The sequence below is a fragment of the Coffea eugenioides genome, chromosome 2 (genome assembly GCF_003713205.1).
Source record: "Coffea eugenioides isolate CCC68of chromosome 2, Ceug_1.0, whole genome shotgun sequence".
Lineage (NCBI taxonomy): Eukaryota > Viridiplantae > Streptophyta > Magnoliopsida > Gentianales > Rubiaceae > Coffea > Coffea eugenioides.
Genome location: NC_040036.1, coordinates 11,016,724 through 11,036,308, shown reverse-complemented (window position 1 = coordinate 11,036,308; position 19,585 = coordinate 11,016,724). Strand labels below are relative to the sequence as shown.

General features: G+C 36.1%; 3 protein-coding genes across 3 annotated transcripts; 2 read left to right on the top strand and 1 right to left on the bottom strand.

Annotated features, from left to right (window-relative positions):
* The first annotated feature begins 130 nt into the window (after positions 1–130).
* Positions 131–8,147, top strand: LOC113764131 (tyrosyl-DNA phosphodiesterase 1). Its single transcript, XM_027308195.1, has 16 exons — positions 131–456; positions 584–763; positions 1,583–1,864; positions 1,997–2,161; positions 2,524–2,584; positions 3,341–3,417; positions 3,506–3,763; positions 4,364–4,453; positions 5,047–5,181; positions 5,839–5,988; positions 6,189–6,292; positions 7,018–7,071; positions 7,176–7,266; positions 7,491–7,568; positions 7,662–7,797; positions 7,889–8,147. The coding sequence occupies exons 1-16, from the start codon at positions 433–435 to the stop codon at positions 7,984–7,986; spliced, it is 1,983 nt and encodes a 660-aa protein (XP_027163996.1). The 5' UTR covers positions 131–432; the 3' UTR covers positions 7,987–8,147.
* Positions 8,148–9,333: 1,186 nt separating this feature from the next.
* On the top strand, positions 9,334–12,526 carry LOC113762360 (protein translation factor SUI1 homolog 1). Its single transcript, XM_027305776.1, has 5 exons — positions 9,334–9,551; positions 10,500–10,545; positions 11,715–11,920; positions 12,003–12,056; positions 12,136–12,526. Exons 2-5 carry the CDS (start codon positions 10,509–10,511, stop codon positions 12,178–12,180), a joined length of 342 nt encoding a protein of 113 aa, XP_027161577.1. The 5' UTR covers positions 9,334–9,551; positions 10,500–10,508; the 3' UTR covers positions 12,181–12,526.
* A 3,832-nt stretch (positions 12,527–16,358) lies between these two features.
* Positions 16,359–18,632, bottom strand: LOC113761587 (cysteine-rich PDZ-binding protein). The gene is made up of 4 exons (XM_027304653.1): positions 18,476–18,632; positions 18,227–18,344; positions 16,901–17,004; positions 16,359–16,806 (listed from the first exon to the last, which is right to left on the bottom strand). Exons 1-4 carry the CDS (start codon positions 18,489–18,491, stop codon positions 16,742–16,744), a joined length of 303 nt encoding a protein of 100 aa, XP_027160454.1. The 5' UTR covers positions 18,492–18,632; the 3' UTR covers positions 16,359–16,741.
* Positions 18,633–19,585: the final 953 nt, after the last annotated feature.

Below are 19,585 nucleotides of genomic sequence, written 5' to 3'. Positions count from 1 at the left end.
AACTAAAAGTAGGGGTTTACTAAAACATGGCAGCATAGATTTGCATATGCCAGCAGTGAGCATCCCACACCACAGAGGTTTTTGGTTCGATTCATTTCTTGAGTCCTCCCATTTTTCCTTTGAAGAAAAAATGAAAAAAGGTCTGAATTTTTTTTCCTTTGTTTTTAATTTAAAAAAAAAAGAAAATCTCTTACGTGGGTTGTCAACTAAACTAACTCCTCGCGCGAAGTTGTCTTGGCGGCGGCGACGACCACCACCACCAGCGAACGCTTCCTTCAACCTTAAAACCCACCAACAAAAACCTTCCACATTTGCTGCACTTTCACTTTTTTCTCTCCAGAGTAAAACAAATTAAGACTATCCTATCACACCTCAGTGACAAACCCGGCTCTGATCCCAGATTTCTCTCATCCTTTGGACGTTAATTCAAGAATGAGTATATCCAACTCTCCTCGGGTAAAATTTCCTTGAACATTTGCAAAGATGATTTCTTTCTTAAGTAACATGTTGCCAATTCTCTGCTGTATTGGGTTGACTATGATAATGTACTTGTTTGTCTTTCCACGTTTTTGGGTTATGGAAGGTGGGATTTCTGCAGCCATTGAACAAAGTAGGGCAAGAAGAGAGCTCAATTCCCAAAATATTACTATCTAAAGGGCTCAATGTTGTTGGCCGGAATTGCATTCCAGTCACCGATAAACGCCTCAGCCGGAAGCATCTCAGCATTAATGTTGCCTCCGATGGCTCTAGCGAAGTCTCTGTGGTAAACCTACTTACACGTTCTCATTCATACACACATGGTTGTTATTTCTTTGATTTTTGGACTATGTATGATGACTATTGACGTTTTTGCTATGCTATGAAACTTAGCACATTATGCATTTTTCTGGCAATGTACATCGATAAGAAATCACCTAATGTTATCTACTAAGAGCCTCGAGGTTTTTATGATGAATGTTGCTAAGTTGGGGAAAAAAAAGTAGAGTTTAAAGTTAAGGAATAAATGAAGTAAAAAGTAGAATAAAAGCTGGAGAACCTGTTGCTGGAATGACAGCCAGGATTATTGCTCTCAATTTCTGAAATAAACAGTTGGGTGGACCATTCAGGCCTAGAAAGAGTTTTGCAAGAGGGAAGATGTGGTTTTATTTCTTTACATTTTGAAAATAAATGGATGACAGAGTTAAAGGATGATAGATTGTTGACCAGATAAGTAATGAAAAGTTTTACAAGTTATAATATTTTTTCAGTTGTTTATATTTCAATTTACTATATTGACTTTTGCAAATAAATTTAAACTTGAAATATTGTTAGCAGAAGGTTACACTAAAGAAGCTTTAAGATTTTGATGGGGTTTTGGTTGTAAGGGCAACAATAGAAAAAAAAAAAACTGTTGGAACAAAATCAAATTTTGGGGAACTTGGAGGGTAACATTTTTGAACTCGCAAGACTGTGTTGTTCCACCCAGGGACATACACGTTCATAAGTCTCTCTACGATATGAAATTTGTTCATCTAACCTATGATGTCTTGTTTTCTTCAACTTTTGTATTCTTTTTCTTCCATTCTGAGTAACTAAATTGTAGGAAGGAACAAACCCTGTTGTTCTAAGAACTAAGGGTGAAAGGAAGAAGCTTTTATCTGGAGAGAAATGGAAAATTGAGGATGGTGATATTATAGAGTTGATACCTGGCCACTACTTTTTTAAGTATGTAGCTTCTGGTGGTGAGAAAAATGAAAAGTTAATGAGTAATAAGCAGAAAAGGTGTTGGGATGAAGAAAGTAGTTATAGCAAAGACAGGGTTCGTAATAAGAAGAGAATCAACGGTGAATCTGAATTGGAACCTCTGGCTGAACAATCAAAAAAGGTACTTTTTGTCCTCCATTTCAGGTTGGTTTTGCATTTTTATATATAATGTATGCAATGTTATTTAGTAGAAAATATTACTTGCGGAGAAACTTTCAGTTTTTATGCCTCAATTGTTTTTCTTTCTCGTCAGAAATGGTTTGAGAATAATGGCAAGGAAACAGATAAATCTTCGGAGGGTATTCGTCAATTTAATGTTCCTAATTCTAAGTTACCGTCAACTTTTCGATTATTACGGGTGCAAGGGCTGCCAGCATGGGCTAATACTAACACGGTCTCAATCAATGACGTGATTCAGGTAAGTGAAAACCAGTTATGTTTAGAATTTTGATATTTGAGGGCATGTGCCTGTTAGTAAGCTCTGCTAGGTAATTAACCGCACGCTGCTAAGAGCAATATAGGATATGAGATGTGGTTTATTGCTTTGTTTTTTAGAATCATGTAGCCTTTTGCTTTCCCTTCAATCTGAAACAAGAAGACAGGGAGGGAGTGGAAAATATGGATGAAGACTACTTAGAGAGATCCTTCAGGCTGAATAACAATGCTTTTAGGTTAGAAAATTGTAAGAGCAGATCTAAGTTTGCTGAAGTAATAGTAAGCTTGGAAGCTGATGGGCATTCTTTCTCAAATAAGCACCTTACACATTGTTCTGTTTTGCAGGGAAATGTTATTCTTGCTATACTTTCTAATTACATGGTGGACATCGATTGGCTACTTTCTGGCAAGTTCTATTTGCACTAGTTGTAAATCTCACTCCGTTAGTGGCGTTTTAACTTACTTGCTTTCTCGTTCAAGGGATCTTTGATATTTCTGGGAACTCTTTTAATTCTACCAAGAGTGTGCATCAAAAAGAGCAAAGAGATGATAAAGTCTTGGAGTTTTATGCAAATTTGTTTTGCTTTGTAACGGACAATGTTGTACCTTAAATTGTTCCAAGTCATTGCAACATTGCTTTTTGTTTTATTTGTTTCCATAATTCTGCTTCTCTCCACCAATTCATCTGTTGCAAAGTTCTCATGCAGGAAATGATTGGTTGAATTCTCTAACATTCCATTGCTTTATGATTCTGCTTATTTATGTCATTAGTACCACTGTGCATAAACAACTTCTGTTTCTCAACTATGCTCAGATATTGCAGTCATTTACTGGGGTTGTTTCTGGAGAGATTGTAGTTTTCAATATTTCTTGGTGGTTACTGGCTGGTCTTGATTTGACACTGATTGAATCTTTCGTTGTTTCTCTTGAATAGTAAAATATCATTTTTGTAAGTTATTATGAGCATGTCCACACTATACGGATGGTTTTTTTCCTATTGACTTGTGGTAATTATCCAGATCCTTTATTAGGTCATCTGTAACATTATGCTTCTAAGGACTGTCAAAGTGTCAAAAAGTATCATATTTGGTTTCATTTCATCTAATCAAGGTCTGTACTATTCCTTGAGTGCTTGCTGATATTTTTTTTCCTTTTGGTGTAGCATGTCCTCTGCTTAAAAAAGTGCCTAATGTTTTGGTCATCCATGGAGAGAGTGATGGCATACTGGAGTACATGAAGGTTTACGAAATTGGCAGTTTCACCATTTTCTGCTCTTGAATCGTCTTGCATGCAAGCCTTCAATTTTATTTGCTGATCATTTTTTCAGAGAAAAAAGCCTGCAAGTTGGATCCTTCACAAACCTCCATTACCAATTTCATTTGGAACACATCATTCCAAAGCTATGCTTCTTGTCTATCCTCAAGGAGTAAGGGTTGTTGTGCATACGGCAAATTTGATACACGTTGATTGGAATAACAAGAGCCAAGGCCTGTGGATGCAAGATTTTCCGTGGAAGGATAATAACGGTGCAAGCAAAGGATGTGGTTTTGAAAGCGATTTAATTGATTATCTGACCATGTTAAAGGTAATAGTGTATGTCTCATACTCCTTCCATACTGAAACTTGATCATCAGAAGATCTCATTTTATTGATCTAGCATCTGATGATTTTATAGAAAGAAACATTACTCTGAAACTTGTCATGGTCGTCTTATTTGTCACTCATGATAGTTGTTTCTCTCCACCTATTCATTCTAATGACAAGCTTGCATATTCTTGTTTACCGTTTGTCTTAGAAGATTCATTTGTTTATCTTGGGCCTTATTGAATATTAAGTTGGAGATTTAAAAATTTTACTGAAAATTCACACTCGACACATATTTTAGTTTTGCAGAATCTCGAGATCAGGTGAGTTGCTCTGGTTTCATATATCCTAAGCTAGTATGATTTTCTGGACATCACGAGACTGGTTTTTTTTAATTGAAGATTGTCACTTCTGATTTTAGAATGTATTACAAAAGTACTCTCGAATCTATATTAACTGCTTTTTGAATTTGCTTTAAGAGTAAAACCTATGAATGCTGTTGTTGTTAAAGGACATTCTCTTTCTTACTTTTCTCCTTTACAAGTTTCATTAGACTATTATTCTTCTCATAATTGTTTCATTTTTGTCCTGTTGTTTTCAGTGGCCAGAATTCAATGTTGATTTACCTGCTCTTGGCAGTTACAGTATTAAGCCTTCATTCTTCAAAAAGTTTGATTACACCAGTGCAGTGGTACTATTTGATACTCAAGTCTTTTGAATTGTTCAATTCCCCCAGTGTACATTGCTTTGCTTGGTATGAAATGATGTTAAGGATTAATATCATGTATACTGGATACCTGAGACTACTCATTTTGAGATGATCATAATTTTGTAAGATGATGTCACCTATTGGTTTCATGTTCTAGTTTAGATGCCATTCACATCAAAGTTTTGTTGTAACTTTGATAATCTATTTGCTGTTGATATAAGGCTGTGAAAAAACTTTTTTACATGGTCGCATGCTTTTGAAGTAGGAAAATGTTCTGTCTTCAATGTTTCTGCACCCAAAATTCTTTTTCTGCCTATCACCACTCCAGGGACCAAAATGGTTTCTGTAAATACATTATGAAGAATCCATAGAAACTGTATCGAATGATCAATTGAAGAGCATCTGAACAATTAATATTTTCTAGTTACTGTCTAAGCTCATATTACATGATCTTCTTAAGTGTTGCCTTCTGGTGTTTCCCTTTCTCTTTTTGTTTTTTCCGGATTGTCTTAAATCATCTTTATCCTTGATTATGATAGCTTATGCTGAATATCTAAGAGTTGTATAATTTCCAGGTCAGGCTAATTGCATCAGTCCCTGGATATCATTCAGGTTCCAATTTAAAAAAGTGGGGACATATGAAGTTACGTACTGTGCTTCAGGAGTGTACTTTCAGTGAGGAGTTCCAAAAATCTCCTCTTGTTTACCAGGTAATTTGGGATCCCAAATTCTTCTTTTGTCTATCAAGTATTTTTGGTCCTTGCTTGGGCTCTCTTTGATATCTGCATGTGTAAGAATGAATTCTTCTCTGCATTTCCATCATTTGATTCTATGTAGTATCCAGCATAATGGGAGAAATCTTGGCATGTAGGGGAATACACTGTTTCAGAAAATGATGACCTAGTTATTTGTTTTAGTAGTAATACTTGTTTTCACTGGTCTACTTTCTTTGGACTTTGCTAAGCACATATTATATTTATATCCAGGAAAGCAATTTTCAATGCTGGAATAGGTAAGATATCAATTCTTTACATTCACAAGTGTTCCAGGAAAATATACTAAGTCTTACCTTTATGAATTTCATCTCAGTTCAAAAAACTACTTGTAGTAGCTTGATGACTGTCAGCAATCTTTTGAATACATATAGCTATCTTTTGGGGTTTTGGCATGTACTTCAGGCAATAGTTTTTGCTGATACATGAAACATATAACCTGTATCTTTCCTACCATAAAATATTTTTCACAAAGGATTTTACCCTGCATAATATTTCCTGCCATTTAACCTGTATCTTTCCTATCAGTTCTTTTGTAGCATGACAAAGTTTGCAAGATCTTCTCAATCGTTTCCTGTAATGTTATTGTTGCAGTTTTCTTCCCTAGGTTCTTTGGACGAGAAGTGGATGTTGGAATTTGCATCATCTATGAGTGCTGGAGTTACAAGAGATAAAAAGCCCCTTGGGGTAGGGGAGCCATTAATAATATGGCCAACAGTGGAAGATGTCAGAAATTCTTTAGAGGTACTCTTGAATAGGAGATCATTTATGTATTAAGATGGATTGCTATAATACATGAGTTTTAGCTTTGCATGGGGCTTGAACATGGATGAACTATTTTTGTGCTTTCTTACTTTTATCTGAAATCTTCGGAGCTTTTATTTGATTTGTGCTCTGTACTCAGTTATTTTTTCCTGTTCTTTCTGCTCTCGCTCTCCTTGCAGGGATATGCAGCTGGAAATGCCATTCCAAGTCCACTAAAGAATGTGGAGAAAGCATTTCTGAAAAAATATTGGGCAAAATGGAAGGCTAACCATAGTGGTCGCTGGTATATGAGTTCCTATCTGCGGTTGTTTACATTTTGCTGTATTGAAACTTGGAGAAAAAAAATATTGCTGAATGTCTGCTGCCATTTTTATCGTGGTCTCCTTGGACAGAAAAAGCTTACAAATGTTCACACTGTTATCCTGCTTTTTGCTTGTGCTGTAGCTTAAATCTGATTATGTTGTATGAGCAATAACCCCTTTTCTTCTCTAGTCATCAAAATTTACATGTTAGTCCTATTTGATAATATTTCATGACACCTGGGCATTTTGATCACACAGACGAAAAACTTTCCACTCCTACTCTTTCATTGTTTCAAGATTTGTTTTGGTCCTTTTGGAAAATGAAAAAAATTATAATTAAAACATCTTTGCTTGATGGAGATGCCTAAATAAGAACAAAGACTTTTCAGGATTCTTACCAATTTCTGTTTTGTGGATCTTTGAGCTGTTTTTTACATTTTTTTTATGCATTTTATTCCAAGTAGTTACTATGATCTCAAAAGTGTAGAAGCATTATGAATCATGACATTAACCAAACTATAGACAGTCAGATGCTCTTTTCCAAATAACTGCATGAAGCATCAATGCATTTTCTGACTCAAACCAACATAGTAGTAGTATAGTTCGAGTACAAAAACTCTTGGCTCTAATGCTTCTAGGTACTTACATCCAGCCATACTTTTTTTTTAAGGGGTACTTATGTTTGGTGTTTTTATAATTATTCCAGTCGTGCAATGCCTCACATAAAGACATTCACGCGGTATAATGGCCAAAATCTTGCGTAAGAGTCCATCTCACATTTTCTTTCTGGATTTTAGGTCACCTCATAAATCATGCTTTTACCTATTGAACTCTTGTTCTCTTCCATACTGTTACCATCAACAGGTGGTTCTTGCTCACTTCAGCCAACCTCAGCAAAGCTGCCTGGGGGGCTCTTCAGAAAGGCAATTCCCAGCTGATGATCCGTTCCTACGAGGTATCTTTATTCTTTGGAGATACGTCATCGAGGTTATGTGCAATGATGAAATGCAATATAGTTTATCATACTTTTTATTGCCCTTTTCTATCTCATGACTATCAATTGAGCATAACATCTCTAGATGTCTCTTTAGATTAGAAAACTTATACTCATATTTCCCATGCTTGCCTCTTCTATTCCTTAATGCAACTAACACACTTATTTTTCCTAACTATTTCCAGCTTGGAGTGCTCTTTTTGCCTTCTTCCATTAAACCCGGTTGTGGATTTTCTTGTACAGATATTGCAAAGTCCTCTGATGTAAAGCTTTACAGGCCTGTTAATTCTTTTTCAAGTTCTTTATATATACTGGATGTTAAATGGCTGATAAGGAATATTCCACATCAATATCAGGATAATGGTGGACTGCAGAAGAGTTCTGAAACGAAGAGAATGAAGCTGGTGACTCTAAATTGGCAAGGAGACCAAACTGAAGTGATACAGTTGCCTGTTCCTTATGAGCTTCCACCAAAACCCTATTCCCGGGAAGGTTAATCACTTGTGTTCCTGTTGCTTCCTTTGAACTGCTGTTGAACCATGCTGCTTGCAGATAACATCTTTTCTTTTCTTCTCAAATGCAGATGTTCCTTGGTCTTGGGATCGTCATTATGCAGAGAAGGATGTTTATGGTCAAGTATGGCCTAGACAAGTAAAGTTGTATGCCTGCCAAGATTCCTAGTGTGCATAAGTTCAACCATTCTTCTAGAATGCTTGACTTTTTCAAAAAAATTTGACATCATCCACACTTCAGCAAAAAGAATTTTGATCCATGTGTAAGGAAAGGTCTCGGTTGATTTGAGTACTTGCTTCAAGTATATGTTCTGATTCTTGATCGCTTTTCCCATTGTTTAACCTATAGCTGTTTCCTCAAGTCTCTGCAGATTTGGGCATATTTTACAGAGCCTCCTCAATTGCATTTTTGGGGCAGATTGTACGAGAAGTTTTTTCTCTGTAGTGGGGTCACTATAGAGAGAGAGATATCTCCAAGTCTTTCGGCCTTTAATGCGCCCGAAAAAGAAGGAAGAATTAATTCTCAAGCCATGCAAAAGTTCTAAAATTTATTTAACAAAAAAGGAAACAACGAATGCTTCAAAAGATGTAGGGCAGATAAACGGAATTGGTTCCTTCCGATCTATTGAAGTTTCTACTTTGTAGGAGGGCAGATAGGCTTTTGATTGGGAACATATAATAATTTATTCGCCGGTCTTGTCAGCGATGAACATTCAGTGCTAAAGGGAGAACGAAGATAAAAAAGGGATAGAATATTCTCCATGGGCGGAACAAGCTCAATTATCGCACGCAAAGGGCTCTGTTTAGATTGGATTTTGTTTTTCAAAAACTTATTTACTTTTCAATTCCGATCTAATGGTACAGGAATACAATTTAAAAATAATTTCAGAAAACATTTAATCCGTACATAAAAATTCCTACCGCACATCACCACCACCAACCGTCGCCACCACCTCCCTCCTCTTACCCTCCCCTCGGCAATAAAAACACCCTTGTTTTCATATTTTAAGTAGACAATTTTGTGCAATTTACATTTTAAATAATGTTATTTATGGGAAGGTAATAGCCGTTTAAAACTTAGTAAGTTCATTTTTTTGAATTATCAAAATCTATTGACTTAAAATTCTCCACAACTACAAGGATGTTTATTTGATGTACTACCATAAATCTTACCTCAGAAACCTGAGATAAATGTATTAATTATTTCATTGCTATAAAAAAATTTAAAAAACTTCACATATATAGTAGTTATAAAATTTAATCAAATACCCTAAGACTGAGATTTTTGTCAAAAAAGAAAAAAGAATTTCTAAAATTATGCTAGTATCATTCAGTAACAAGAAAACATGGGACGAAACGAAGAAAGACAATAATAATAAATATTTTCAAAAAAGAGAAGAAAGAGAATCCAGAAAAGTAAAAGAAGAAAAAAGAAAAAGTAGAGTAGAACGGAAGTCCAAGTGTTTGGTCAAATCTAAATCCATATCCAAAATTCCCAACGACACCCATCCAATGCGTACGGCATAATTTATCATCTCTCTGACTCCTCTCACTATAAAACACGACAAATCCTGGATTCAGATTTCAGACACAACAAAACAAACGGCACATCTGAGTCTTCTGCTTCCTCCAATCCTACCCGTTCCCCTTTTGTCTTTTAGCTGGTAATCTTTCTTTGAGGACTCCTATCATCTTCTCCGCGAGCCCAGTTGCACAATCCTTTTTCCGGATCAGGTAATCCCCTCTCTCTTTCCTCCCTCCCTAGATTTTGTTTTCTTGATTCTACAGCTTTATTGTTGAATACAATTAAAATAGATTGTGGGTTTTGATTGCCTCGTCTTGGAAAGCATGATATGTGATTATTCTTATTTAAATCTAATGAGTAATGAATTGGATTGGGTTCTGCTGTTCAGTAGGTATCGAGTTATTGATTTTTCTTATTTTTGTGTTCTTCTGTGTTCAGAACTGATGCCTATGCAAAAGTTTATGCTTGAATCACTAATTCTTCTTTTATATTAAATTTCTTGGTGCAATTGAAATTTTCTATCTGTTTGTTGAGTAGAGAATTGTGATTATGTCAAATGTTAGGATAAGTTTTTTCTTTTATTCAGAGAGAAAGACAGAAGGGGGTTGTGGGGGTGGGTGGGTTGGGGTGGGGGGGGGGGGAGGCGAGAGACATTAAAGACGAAAAGAATCAATAAAGATTTCAAAATTAGGTCACTTTTTTGAATTTTCGAGGATTGCTTAGATATGTTAAGACACTAATCTGAGCTTATTTTTCAGCATGTTTACTTGAATATCAATTTCTGCGGCGTTCTTGCTAACATGTCCTTCCTTTCAATTATCATGAAGTACACTAGATGTGTTTGGGTAAAAGGTCTTGGACATTTACTGACATGGTAGAAAGGCAGTATCTTTTTTGGCCTTTTGGAGATTTTATGTCATATGATGCTCATTCTTTGTCAAGGGTACGTTAATAATTGTATGACACACAGAAATGTATGCCAAGTTGGCATCTCCTTCTACCGAATAGGTTTAAATATTGAAAGTTTCTTAACATCCATACCCCCGGATAAATGTTTGAATCCTCATATTTTTTTGTAAAACTCTTGAGAAGTACTGTGATGTAAAAAGTGAATATGCCTTTTTGGAATGTTTACTTATTATCTTGAACTCTTGCAGCCAAGGTTCATGTCTGAGCTCGACAGCCAGATTCCTACCACCTTTGGTATGTCGTGTGAATTACTTATTCTGCAATTATTGTTTATGTAGTCATGTATCAAGTTGTATCTGTCTTTGGGTTGCAGCATCGCTTCTCCTTGATTTCCCTGCACTGTCTTTTCTATGAAGAGTTTTGTTACATATTTCTACTCAAAAGCATTTGAATTAGATGGGGAATTCTGTTTTGTGTATTTTACTGTTCAAGATCCTGTATTCTCCATGTTTTTTACTGTTTCAAGATCATGTATTCTCTAATCATTGTATTTCCTTGTGTCTGTTTCTTTGGTCTTTTGGATATAGTTGTTTGTTGTCCGAATGATTTGCTACCAGAATCTAAGATTTTGTTTATGAAAACTTCGAGCAGGTGGTTAAGCAGAGCCTGATTGCTTGCTTGCTTCAGGAGCAGATAGAATAGGGAAATCTCTCTGCTTAGAAACTTGAAAGATAGTTTTCATTGTACACTTTTGGGCTTGGTGGTTTAACCACAGTTTTTCAGGCCCAAAAAGTTCATCTCTTTAGATTTACAATAGGATTGAACTCAAATATGCAGATCGCTTCAGATCTTCCCTTGAAAGAGCATGTCTATCAGTACATTCTGCAGGTCAGGAGCAGGAACATCCGAACATGTGAAGCCAGTTATCTGGTTTTTGCTCTTTGTCACACCAAAAGTCCTCTTCCTCTTTTATGCATGCCAATTGTTATGCAGTTTAGGGGAGATTTGAAGTTAAAACAGTGTCAACGAAGATAGTAGGATGTCTTCTTAATTCAGGTCTTGATCATAACTACTGCATGATATCCTTGGCAGGCCTATTGATTAGAAAAAGATCGACTGTTGTGCCTGTCATGTATGAACTGCTTTTTGCAAGTTAAAGTTGGGTTACCTTATTCTTCAAAACGAGGATATTGCTGCCTCTCATTTATCTGTCACTCTTGTCATAATTGGTGGTGTAAATAAATATGGGTATAACCACGAAATCCAATTTAACTAGTCTTAAGCAGTTTGACAACATACTACTATTTCATGCTTCACTGTTTAGTCATTTGCAATTTGCTTGATGATTGGACCACATTATATCCTGTCAACTCCCGATTGAAGCTCATTAGATCCTGTAGGATTTATGGTTCATTTAATGGCATAGTTTCTCATTGCAAGGCAATTTATTATTATGTTGACAGATCCTTTCGCTGATGCAAATGCTGATAACTCAAGTGCGGGGTCAAAAGAGTATGTGCATATCCGCATACAGCAGCGCAATGGTAGAAAAAGCCTGACTACAGTCCAGGGTTTGAAGAAGGAGTTTAGTTATAACAAAATACTCAAGGACCTAAAGAAGGATTTTTGCTGCAATGGTACTGTTGTCCAGGATCCAGAACTGGGCCAGGTAAACAATTTGTAGATATTGTTAGTCTCTGTGTGTGTGTGTGTGTGTGTGTGTGTTTTCTAATTATTCTGATTGGAAACAGGTCATCCAACTTCAAGGTGATCAGCGGAAGAATGTATCTACATTTCTTATTCAGGTATTCTCACTTCATGCAGACCCTATGCTATAGTATCTGCTACTTTGTTATTCCTGAGATTCGGTTTGTTATTGATCAGGCTGGCATTGTGAAGAAGGAAAACATCAAGATTCATGGTTTCTAAAACCCCTCAGTTGCACAAGTCAATTGAAAGCATCTTTGGCTGCATCTGCTGCGAGGGTGAAGTTTAATGAATTACTTGTGCCTCTTGTTATAGTCCTGTCACATGTACTGTTAATGAATTAAAAAGTGAAGTTCCAAAGTGTTTGTTAACGTTGCATTCTCATATGTCCGTTAGTGATGGTCTCTGTTAGGAGCCTCTTTATGCAAATTTGTGATGGCTGCAGAAAATTCATCTCTTTCTGCACCAAAGCTGGACAATATAATCAACTGGATGATTCTCTTTTCTTCACCTATCTCGTGAAGTTTTATATTCGTTATAAACGCAAGAGTTCGGGCAATTTGATGAAGGATTCTGGATAATGTTTGTCAAGAAAATTTGACAAACTTGTAGTCCTTTTGATTGAGCTTTCTAAATTCTTTCTCCGCTCTGTTCTACCCTCTGGTTGTTAACCGCCATTGCTATAAGGGCCTACTCCCAATTTGATGCGTAAATACGCCTGTTACTCATGGCTTCCGTTTCCCAAGTAAACGTGAAAAACATGCTGGAAAGTGGTATCTTTAATGTATAAGTCACTGGATGTATCCAAGATGTTAAAAGCTTAACAGTGAAAAAGTTTCTAACAGGTGTTCACGCTCATTTCACGTGAACAATTGTCCTTTTTTTTTTATTGTCGACATGATAGATTTTATATTACAACTATTTCTATTCTACGCTAGGAAGAGGAGGGGGATCTAAATAAGTCAAGGGGAATCCGGTGAACCGCTATTGGCAAAATCTTTTTAGAAAAGTTTGGATATTAGAATGCAGATTAAGGAATTTGATTTTTTGACTTTTACCTAAGTAGAATTTTAAAACTTGCTCGATGATCAATTATTTTAGGAATTTGATTCCTTGACCTAAGAGTAATTGATTTGTCCTTTGATGGCCCCGGTGATTTTACATTTTACTTCTGTGAATCGTGAATCTCGAGAGCCTACTTGTATTCTTTCCCTTGATCACCTCCGGTCATGCCATCATTTTCTCATCATGTGGTTGTGGTATGAGCGTAGAAAAGTCACCAAATCGCCAGTATAAATTACTAGTGACAATATCAAATTAAAGTTTCTCTTGGGCATAATGTTGTAATGCATATGGTTGGTGGTAAAACACTTTACCTGTATAATGTCGATAAGACGTTTACTTGCAATCGAAAAGTTTTAAATTAATAAAAGAGTTTGATAAGACGTTTTACCTATAAATGAAAAGTTTCAAATCAATAAGACGTTTTACGTATAGTTGAAAAGTTTCGAATCAATGAAGGAGTAAGTGAAAAATGACAACCTCTAAAAAAAAAAAAAAAAAAAAAAAGGAATTGTGGGCAAAGCAAACTTGTTTCTTTGTACAAATTTGTGATGCATGTAATTATTCCGTATGCTTCTACTTCCCCGAGTTATTGCCTTAGCATGCTTGCATGATACTAGCAGTCGCGACACGTATTTTTCTGGGCAGTATATACTATATACGAGGGCAAGCAGACATTAGTTGATGAAGCGATTTGCAGTGGTACCATATTTCTGAGCGATTTGTCTGTGCAGACTGATTTCTGTCCAAAATCCCAACTGCTTTCACTTTTATCATTCACGGCAATGGATGATAGTGATCTATCAACAGCCTAATAAAGGTAAGGTCAAATCTCATCTTCTTTTCCGGCTAACAGACAAAAGCATTACAATCCATTTATGGGTGAACTTATCATCAAAGGATCATTTCACACTCAGTCTATTAGATGAGTGAACGATCGGCTTCTAGCCTTCCACCACTGCAGGTGGAACCAGAGCTTAGATTGACTGTTTTCGAGATTCAGCTGACAGAATTGAATTTGATGGATTAACTTCCAAATTTGAGACTAAAAATTAACTCCAAAACCATGCAAAATATTTTGTACAGTGCTGCTTTAGTGTAATACATTTATTTTGAAGTGTGTAAATTTTGAATATTTTTGAAATGTATAATTTAAAAATTTTGAGATATTTTTTGAGATTACTGTGAATAAAGTTTCTAAAAAATTTTGTAGCAAATAAATTTGATAAAAAAACTCAAGTGCCAAATCAGGCCGAATTTTGGATGTGACACCATTTGGACTTTATGTAATGGACACTGGGCCAACCAATTCAAATCCACTTCTAGCATGTAATAAGGCTCTCTGCTGTGGCAGTAAAATACATTCCCCATCTATCTTCGTACCCTTGACTCCACATTCCCCAATTTGTTTTAATTGCTTTTCCAACAGGTACAATTCAGTTCTTCGCTTATTTGGCTTGTGGTAACAATCAAATGGCTGAAGCTGAACACTCTTCTGATGAAACTTGTACTCATAACTTACCAGGTCAACACATGTAATGTTTCTCTCCCCCTCCCTTACATTGATGCTTTTTTTAAATTTTTTTTTTTTTGGTCTCTCTAAAACAAGATTTCACTTGATTATTTCCATATTTATTGTTTTTCTTTTGAGTAGTAATACACGTTGGTAGGGACTAAAGGGGGTGAGGATCGAACGCCATGTCAATCTATTTGTTTGGCAGGTGACTGCCCTTGGTGTGGGGGGGTTTGAGAGAGAGAGAGAGGGGGGGGTGGATTTTTCTTCCACTAGTCTTGATTAATAATCAGACTAAAACTTTGATGAATTAGTTTTATATTTGCTACATTAACAAGTTTATATGTAGGTTAGTTTAAATGGTTTAATTTTGTTTATATTTTAAACATAAAACATCAAACGTTAGAGAAACTAAGAAATTTATTAACATTCAATCTAACCCTCTTCCACTCTCTCTTTGTCTATTTCATTTCTTTCTCTGCCACATACCTTTTTCCATTTTTAGCCACCACTCACTCACTCACTCTCAGTTTGATGAAATTGTGTCAGTTGAAAGAATTTGTTAAGGCCTAGCAGAGGCTTCCCTACTAACCTTCCGTTGTCCCACATCCTTTCTAAGGGGTTTGAGGGTTGGGTAGTTAAGTCCCCAAGGTTGCCTCAAGAGTTGCCGGCTTTTGAGGTTAACTTTGGGATTAGGTTTAATTACTAACTTGAAAAGGTCTGACAAAAAAAAAAAAAGAAAGAATTTGTAACTATTTTGCTTACCTTTTCTTTGCAATTTATTAGCACCGGCTTGCCTTGTCCACCAACAAACAAATCTTACTTTTGAGGAAAAACAGTTTGAATGTAATGTTGTCTTGGACTATTAAATTCAAATTTGAATTATGTGTCATGCATCTAATGATGAAAGTGTATACGCTATTAGTGTATAGAAAATTAATCATATATATATATATATATATATATATATTGCGAAGATAGGTTTACTTTAAAAATGTTCAAACCCTCTCAGTAACAGTATAAAAAAAAAGTGTACTTAAAAATGAAATATTCCTCTTCAATACCAAAAAAAAAAAAAAAAAGTCACCTATGGGTACAGGTGGGGGGAGAGGGGTGGAGTTTTTGACAATTTACCCGCCCCTGCCCCATTTGTCACCTGTGGGTAAACCCGCCCCATTGCCAATATCCTCTTTGATGTTTGTACAAGTTTGCCCCCGCTCTGTTTTGTTCTTCTCGATTAAGTAGTATTCATTTAATTCCTGTCTATTCTCCAATTCGTTTTGGTTCATTGTGATAAACAAAAGAATCGATTCCCTGATTTTTGGTAATGAGTTTGGCTCAGAGAAAAAGAGCGGAGAGTCCAAGGTTGAATTCTCGGAGGAAGAAGAAGACTTGATAATTAGGATGTTTAACTTGGTTGGCGAGAGGTAAATCACACTTTGTCACCGTCTTATTTCCGTTGTTACTTAAAATAGTGGTTTTCTTTTGACTGATCATGAGAAATCCACCCTTTCATTGCTAGGTGGTCTCTAATAGCAGGGAGGATACCTGGAAGATCAGCAGAAGAAATTGAGAAATACTGGAATTCTCGACATTCAACTAGTCAATGTAGTCGCAATAATTAGTATAGCAGTTAATGCTTGCTTCTAATAAAATTTTAAGGCAATTAAGATTTCGTGAAAATGGATACCATAAGCTTTATGGTGACATGCTGCAAAAACCTTTGATGCCGGTTTGCAAAGCACAGTCACTTGCTTTGCTCACCTCAGAATATTAGGCTTGGAATATGTATTAACTGGGCGTCCCCTCGTGGAGGATACAGATCTGTAATAATCCGAATCAGCAAGAGAGTTTCTCATTGTCAATGTCTTGATTTCCAGTCTTCAACTCCCTCCTCAATGTAATGAGAATTGAGAACCAAACCTATTCAAATTATCTCATCTGCTACATCAGAAAACACGTACTAATATCAGAGATTCAAGTGCAGCAAAACAGAGCGAGACGTTGCACAGTTTGAACTAATCACGTTCCTCATAACATTACAAGGCCAAAACAGAAAAACAGAATCATAAGCTGATTGAGGACTATACAGGACAGGATTGAGCAGATTCCACAAACACTTGCGCTGATAACATCCACAGATGATTCCAAGACCAATTAGGCCAAGAAATACAATGCTACGGTCCACAAGAGAAACACTTGTGTGGACTATACATTGCTTTGCTTGTAAAACTTTGTGTCCAGTACTTGTTTCCCGCACATTGCACATACTCCTGCAATTTAGAAAGTGCTAAGAAACAGGGAAAGCAAATAATAAAAACACGCGTGAGAAGATGGCATAAAGAATGGTTTCAACAATGTTTGTACCTTTACTGTAGGCACAGGTATGACAGTACTTAGCGTCTTGATGCACCTGCTGCTTGCAAATAATGCATTTCGTTGTTGCACTATTTGTTCCATAAGGCGTCCATCTGAAAGACAATAAAGGTTCCACAAATCACAACTGGCAGCATATCAAAAGCATCTAAAAGTTAAACATACTAGCAATCTATGTACAATGCACACAGAAAATACAAACTTCTTTGTCGACAGCAATGACATGACTGAGATACAAAGACACTAAAACATAAGTATGTAGCAAACCAAACATAAATATTTCAACAATTAAAACTGATGCAACCCGATGACAGCCTTTAACAAAAATGCTCAAAAGGGAAATCAGGTCCAATTAATCTCTGATGTAAACAAAAACAGCAACAAAATGCTGAAGTGACCCTCCCACCCTTGGAAAAAGCAGTCATTAGCAAAGTTGTTTTGACAAAACTACTCATAGATCTTCTATTTTTGCAAACCTCACTAGCATAACTTCATTAAAAGTAAAAAGAAGGCAGTTTTGAAGAAATATTGTGTACACATTCTCTCTCTCTCTCTCTCTCATGGAGGTGGGCGCGCAAGACACATTTGCATCATCTCATCCGTTAAGTTTTAGCAAAAGGAAAGCTGTAGCCCATGCACTGAGTGGGATTTCTTGTAATTGTGTAACCAATCAGAAGCATTCAATTCAGAGTGTATTACGTCAATGAAAATATATTTTCTAAAGCACTGCAGCATCCAGCAACCTCATCAACAGACAGCGAAGTTACACTTCCATACTTCAACCACATGTTGATATATTCCAAAAGGGGGAAATAAAAAGAACATAAGTATAGTACACGATACAACTATTAATCACATCCCATAAAAGCATTTAGAATCAAGCACTACCAGCAAAAACAAAGGACAAGATTATCTCACAGACTTCTAAGAACTACTAATCAGGATTTCAGAACTACATTGCCACATCAATACTTCAGAGTAGTCTTCATCAACAAAACAAGGCTACTTTTTTATAAAATCCCAGAAATCGCAACTGCACAGCAATAATCCATGATGGTTGAATTTACCCCAGCTAGTAAAAGTTTTTAATTCCACTACATTGGTGAATCAAGCAACTGAAATCAACTTCAATTTTAAAAAATTAAATTAAATCATGCTACAAAATTCGTTGTAAAACAAACAAAAAGAAATCAATCTTTTCAATCAAAACAGCCACTTCAATTAAGAAATACATAATCTAACAACTGTAAATTGAGACATATGAGTAAAACTGAATTAAATGGTAACCCTAAGTGAGTAAAGTAAGTAAAGGGGTACCGGTGTTTCTTGGAGAGGAGCTTGTTCTCGTTAATCTTCCGGCCGCCTCCTTCGGTGGTATTGTGGGCTCCCTCCTTCCACTTGTCCGGCACTATCACCTTCGACAGCTTTTTCTCACCTATACATGTAGATTTAGATAATCCATTTCTATTATGTTAAACAGAAATTAAAAAGAAAAACTAAAGCCAAATCCAACTTCAGAACCCTAATCATACAAGGTAAGTAAATAGCTATAGGTCTAATACATACACTTTTCGCAGACCATTCTCGTGAACCGTGAATTACAGTGATCGGAGGACCGGGGGGGGGGGGCAAAATTCACCGGACACTTCTCAGACGACGAAAAGGGCTTTTTCCCAGCTTCAAGTTTAATTTGCTGGTATTTATCTTGGTCGGCGAAAAGAAAGGGCGGTGAGCGATTTGGCCGAAATACCCTTTGACCCAATTCATCAAAACGACGGAGCCTGTGTTATAGACTGAAGAGCCAAGTACTTACTTTTGATTCTCCTAGGACCGGAAAGAACTCCGTCCGATTCAAATTGATTCGCATAATTTTAAATATTTGTCGAAACTCGGATAATTTTAGTCTAATGTTTAACTTAATTGCACCTGTTAGGAGAATGTCTCGCATTGAAATTTTAAATTTTTGCAATTACATTATAAGGTGTTGAGCCACTCCACTCAATATCAATTAATTTTGAAATGGAAACCAAAATCAGTTTCTAATATGATATATTTAAATCAGACAAAACTCAACTTTAACTTGTATTTCAACTTTCAATAGGAAATGTTATTGAAAATTTTTAAATATATTCTTGCATTACTCTTTTTATCTCATATGCATATTTCAAACATGTTGAAGTTTTTGGAATTACATGGCCTCCTTCACTACCTTTTTTTTCAGTAGCTCTCTTGCAATTCTTTCCTATTATTTGATTTCGAATACCATCATCCCTCTCTGTAATGTTTTGCAAATAAATACTCTTGTGTCTAACGTCTCTCTCTAAGAGAAAAACTTGTGTAACATGATACTGTAAAATTTGAAGAGGTAAATGTAAATTCCAAGAACCTTCCATGAGAAGCTCTGCAAGGATAATGTACCAAAGAGGAAGCCCGGGCATTTATCCAATCATTAGAAATGTAGTATAAATCGGGAAGATGGTTTGAGAGTGTGGTCGTCGTTCATGTGAGTTTCACGTGTGAATGAGTTGTGTTGCTGTTTTGTTTCCTTTTTTTCCCGCCTGACCTACCAATTTTTTCCCTTTGGGACTAAGGTGGGATTATTACTCTTTATGCTTGTATCAAAAGCAAGTATGTAAATGGTGCAGTGCTTATCATGAAAAAGCATATATTGGGAAG

What these genes read in the sequence shown, in the direction of transcription:
- LOC113762360 (XM_027305776.1), top strand. Translation starts at nt 10,509, where the DNA reads ATGTCTGAGCTCGACAGCCAGATTCCTACCACCTTTG. An exon ending in AGGATCCAGAACTGGGCCAG is followed by an intron (nt 11,921 to 12,002) that starts GTAAACAATTTG and finishes GATTGGAAACAG; the next exon opens with GTCATCCAACTTCAAGGTGA. An exon ending in TATCTACATTTCTTATTCAG is followed by an intron (nt 12,057 to 12,135) that starts GTATTCTCACTT and finishes GTTATTGATCAG; the next exon opens with GCTGGCATTGTGAAGAAGGA.
- LOC113761587 (XM_027304653.1), bottom strand. An exon ending in CTCCTCTCCAAGAAACACCG is followed by an intron (nt 17,005 to 18,226) that starts GTACCCCTTTAC and finishes ATTGTCTTTCAG; the next exon opens with ATGGACGCCTTATGGAACAA. An exon ending in TACCTGTGCCTACAGTAAAG is followed by an intron (nt 16,807 to 16,900) that starts GTACAAACATTG and finishes TCTAAATTGCAG; the next exon opens with GAGTATGTGCAATGTGCGGG.
- LOC113764131 (XM_027308195.1), top strand. Translation starts at nt 433, where the DNA reads ATGAGTATATCCAACTCTCCTCGG. An exon ending in CATCGATTGGCTACTTTCTG is followed by an intron (nt 2,585 to 3,340) that starts GCAAGTTCTATT and finishes CTTTTGGTGTAG; the next exon opens with CATGTCCTCTGCTTAAAAAA. An exon ending in TATAATGGCCAAAATCTTGC is followed by an intron (nt 7,072 to 7,175) that starts GTAAGAGTCCAT and finishes TACCATCAACAG; the next exon opens with GTGGTTCTTGCTCACTTCAG.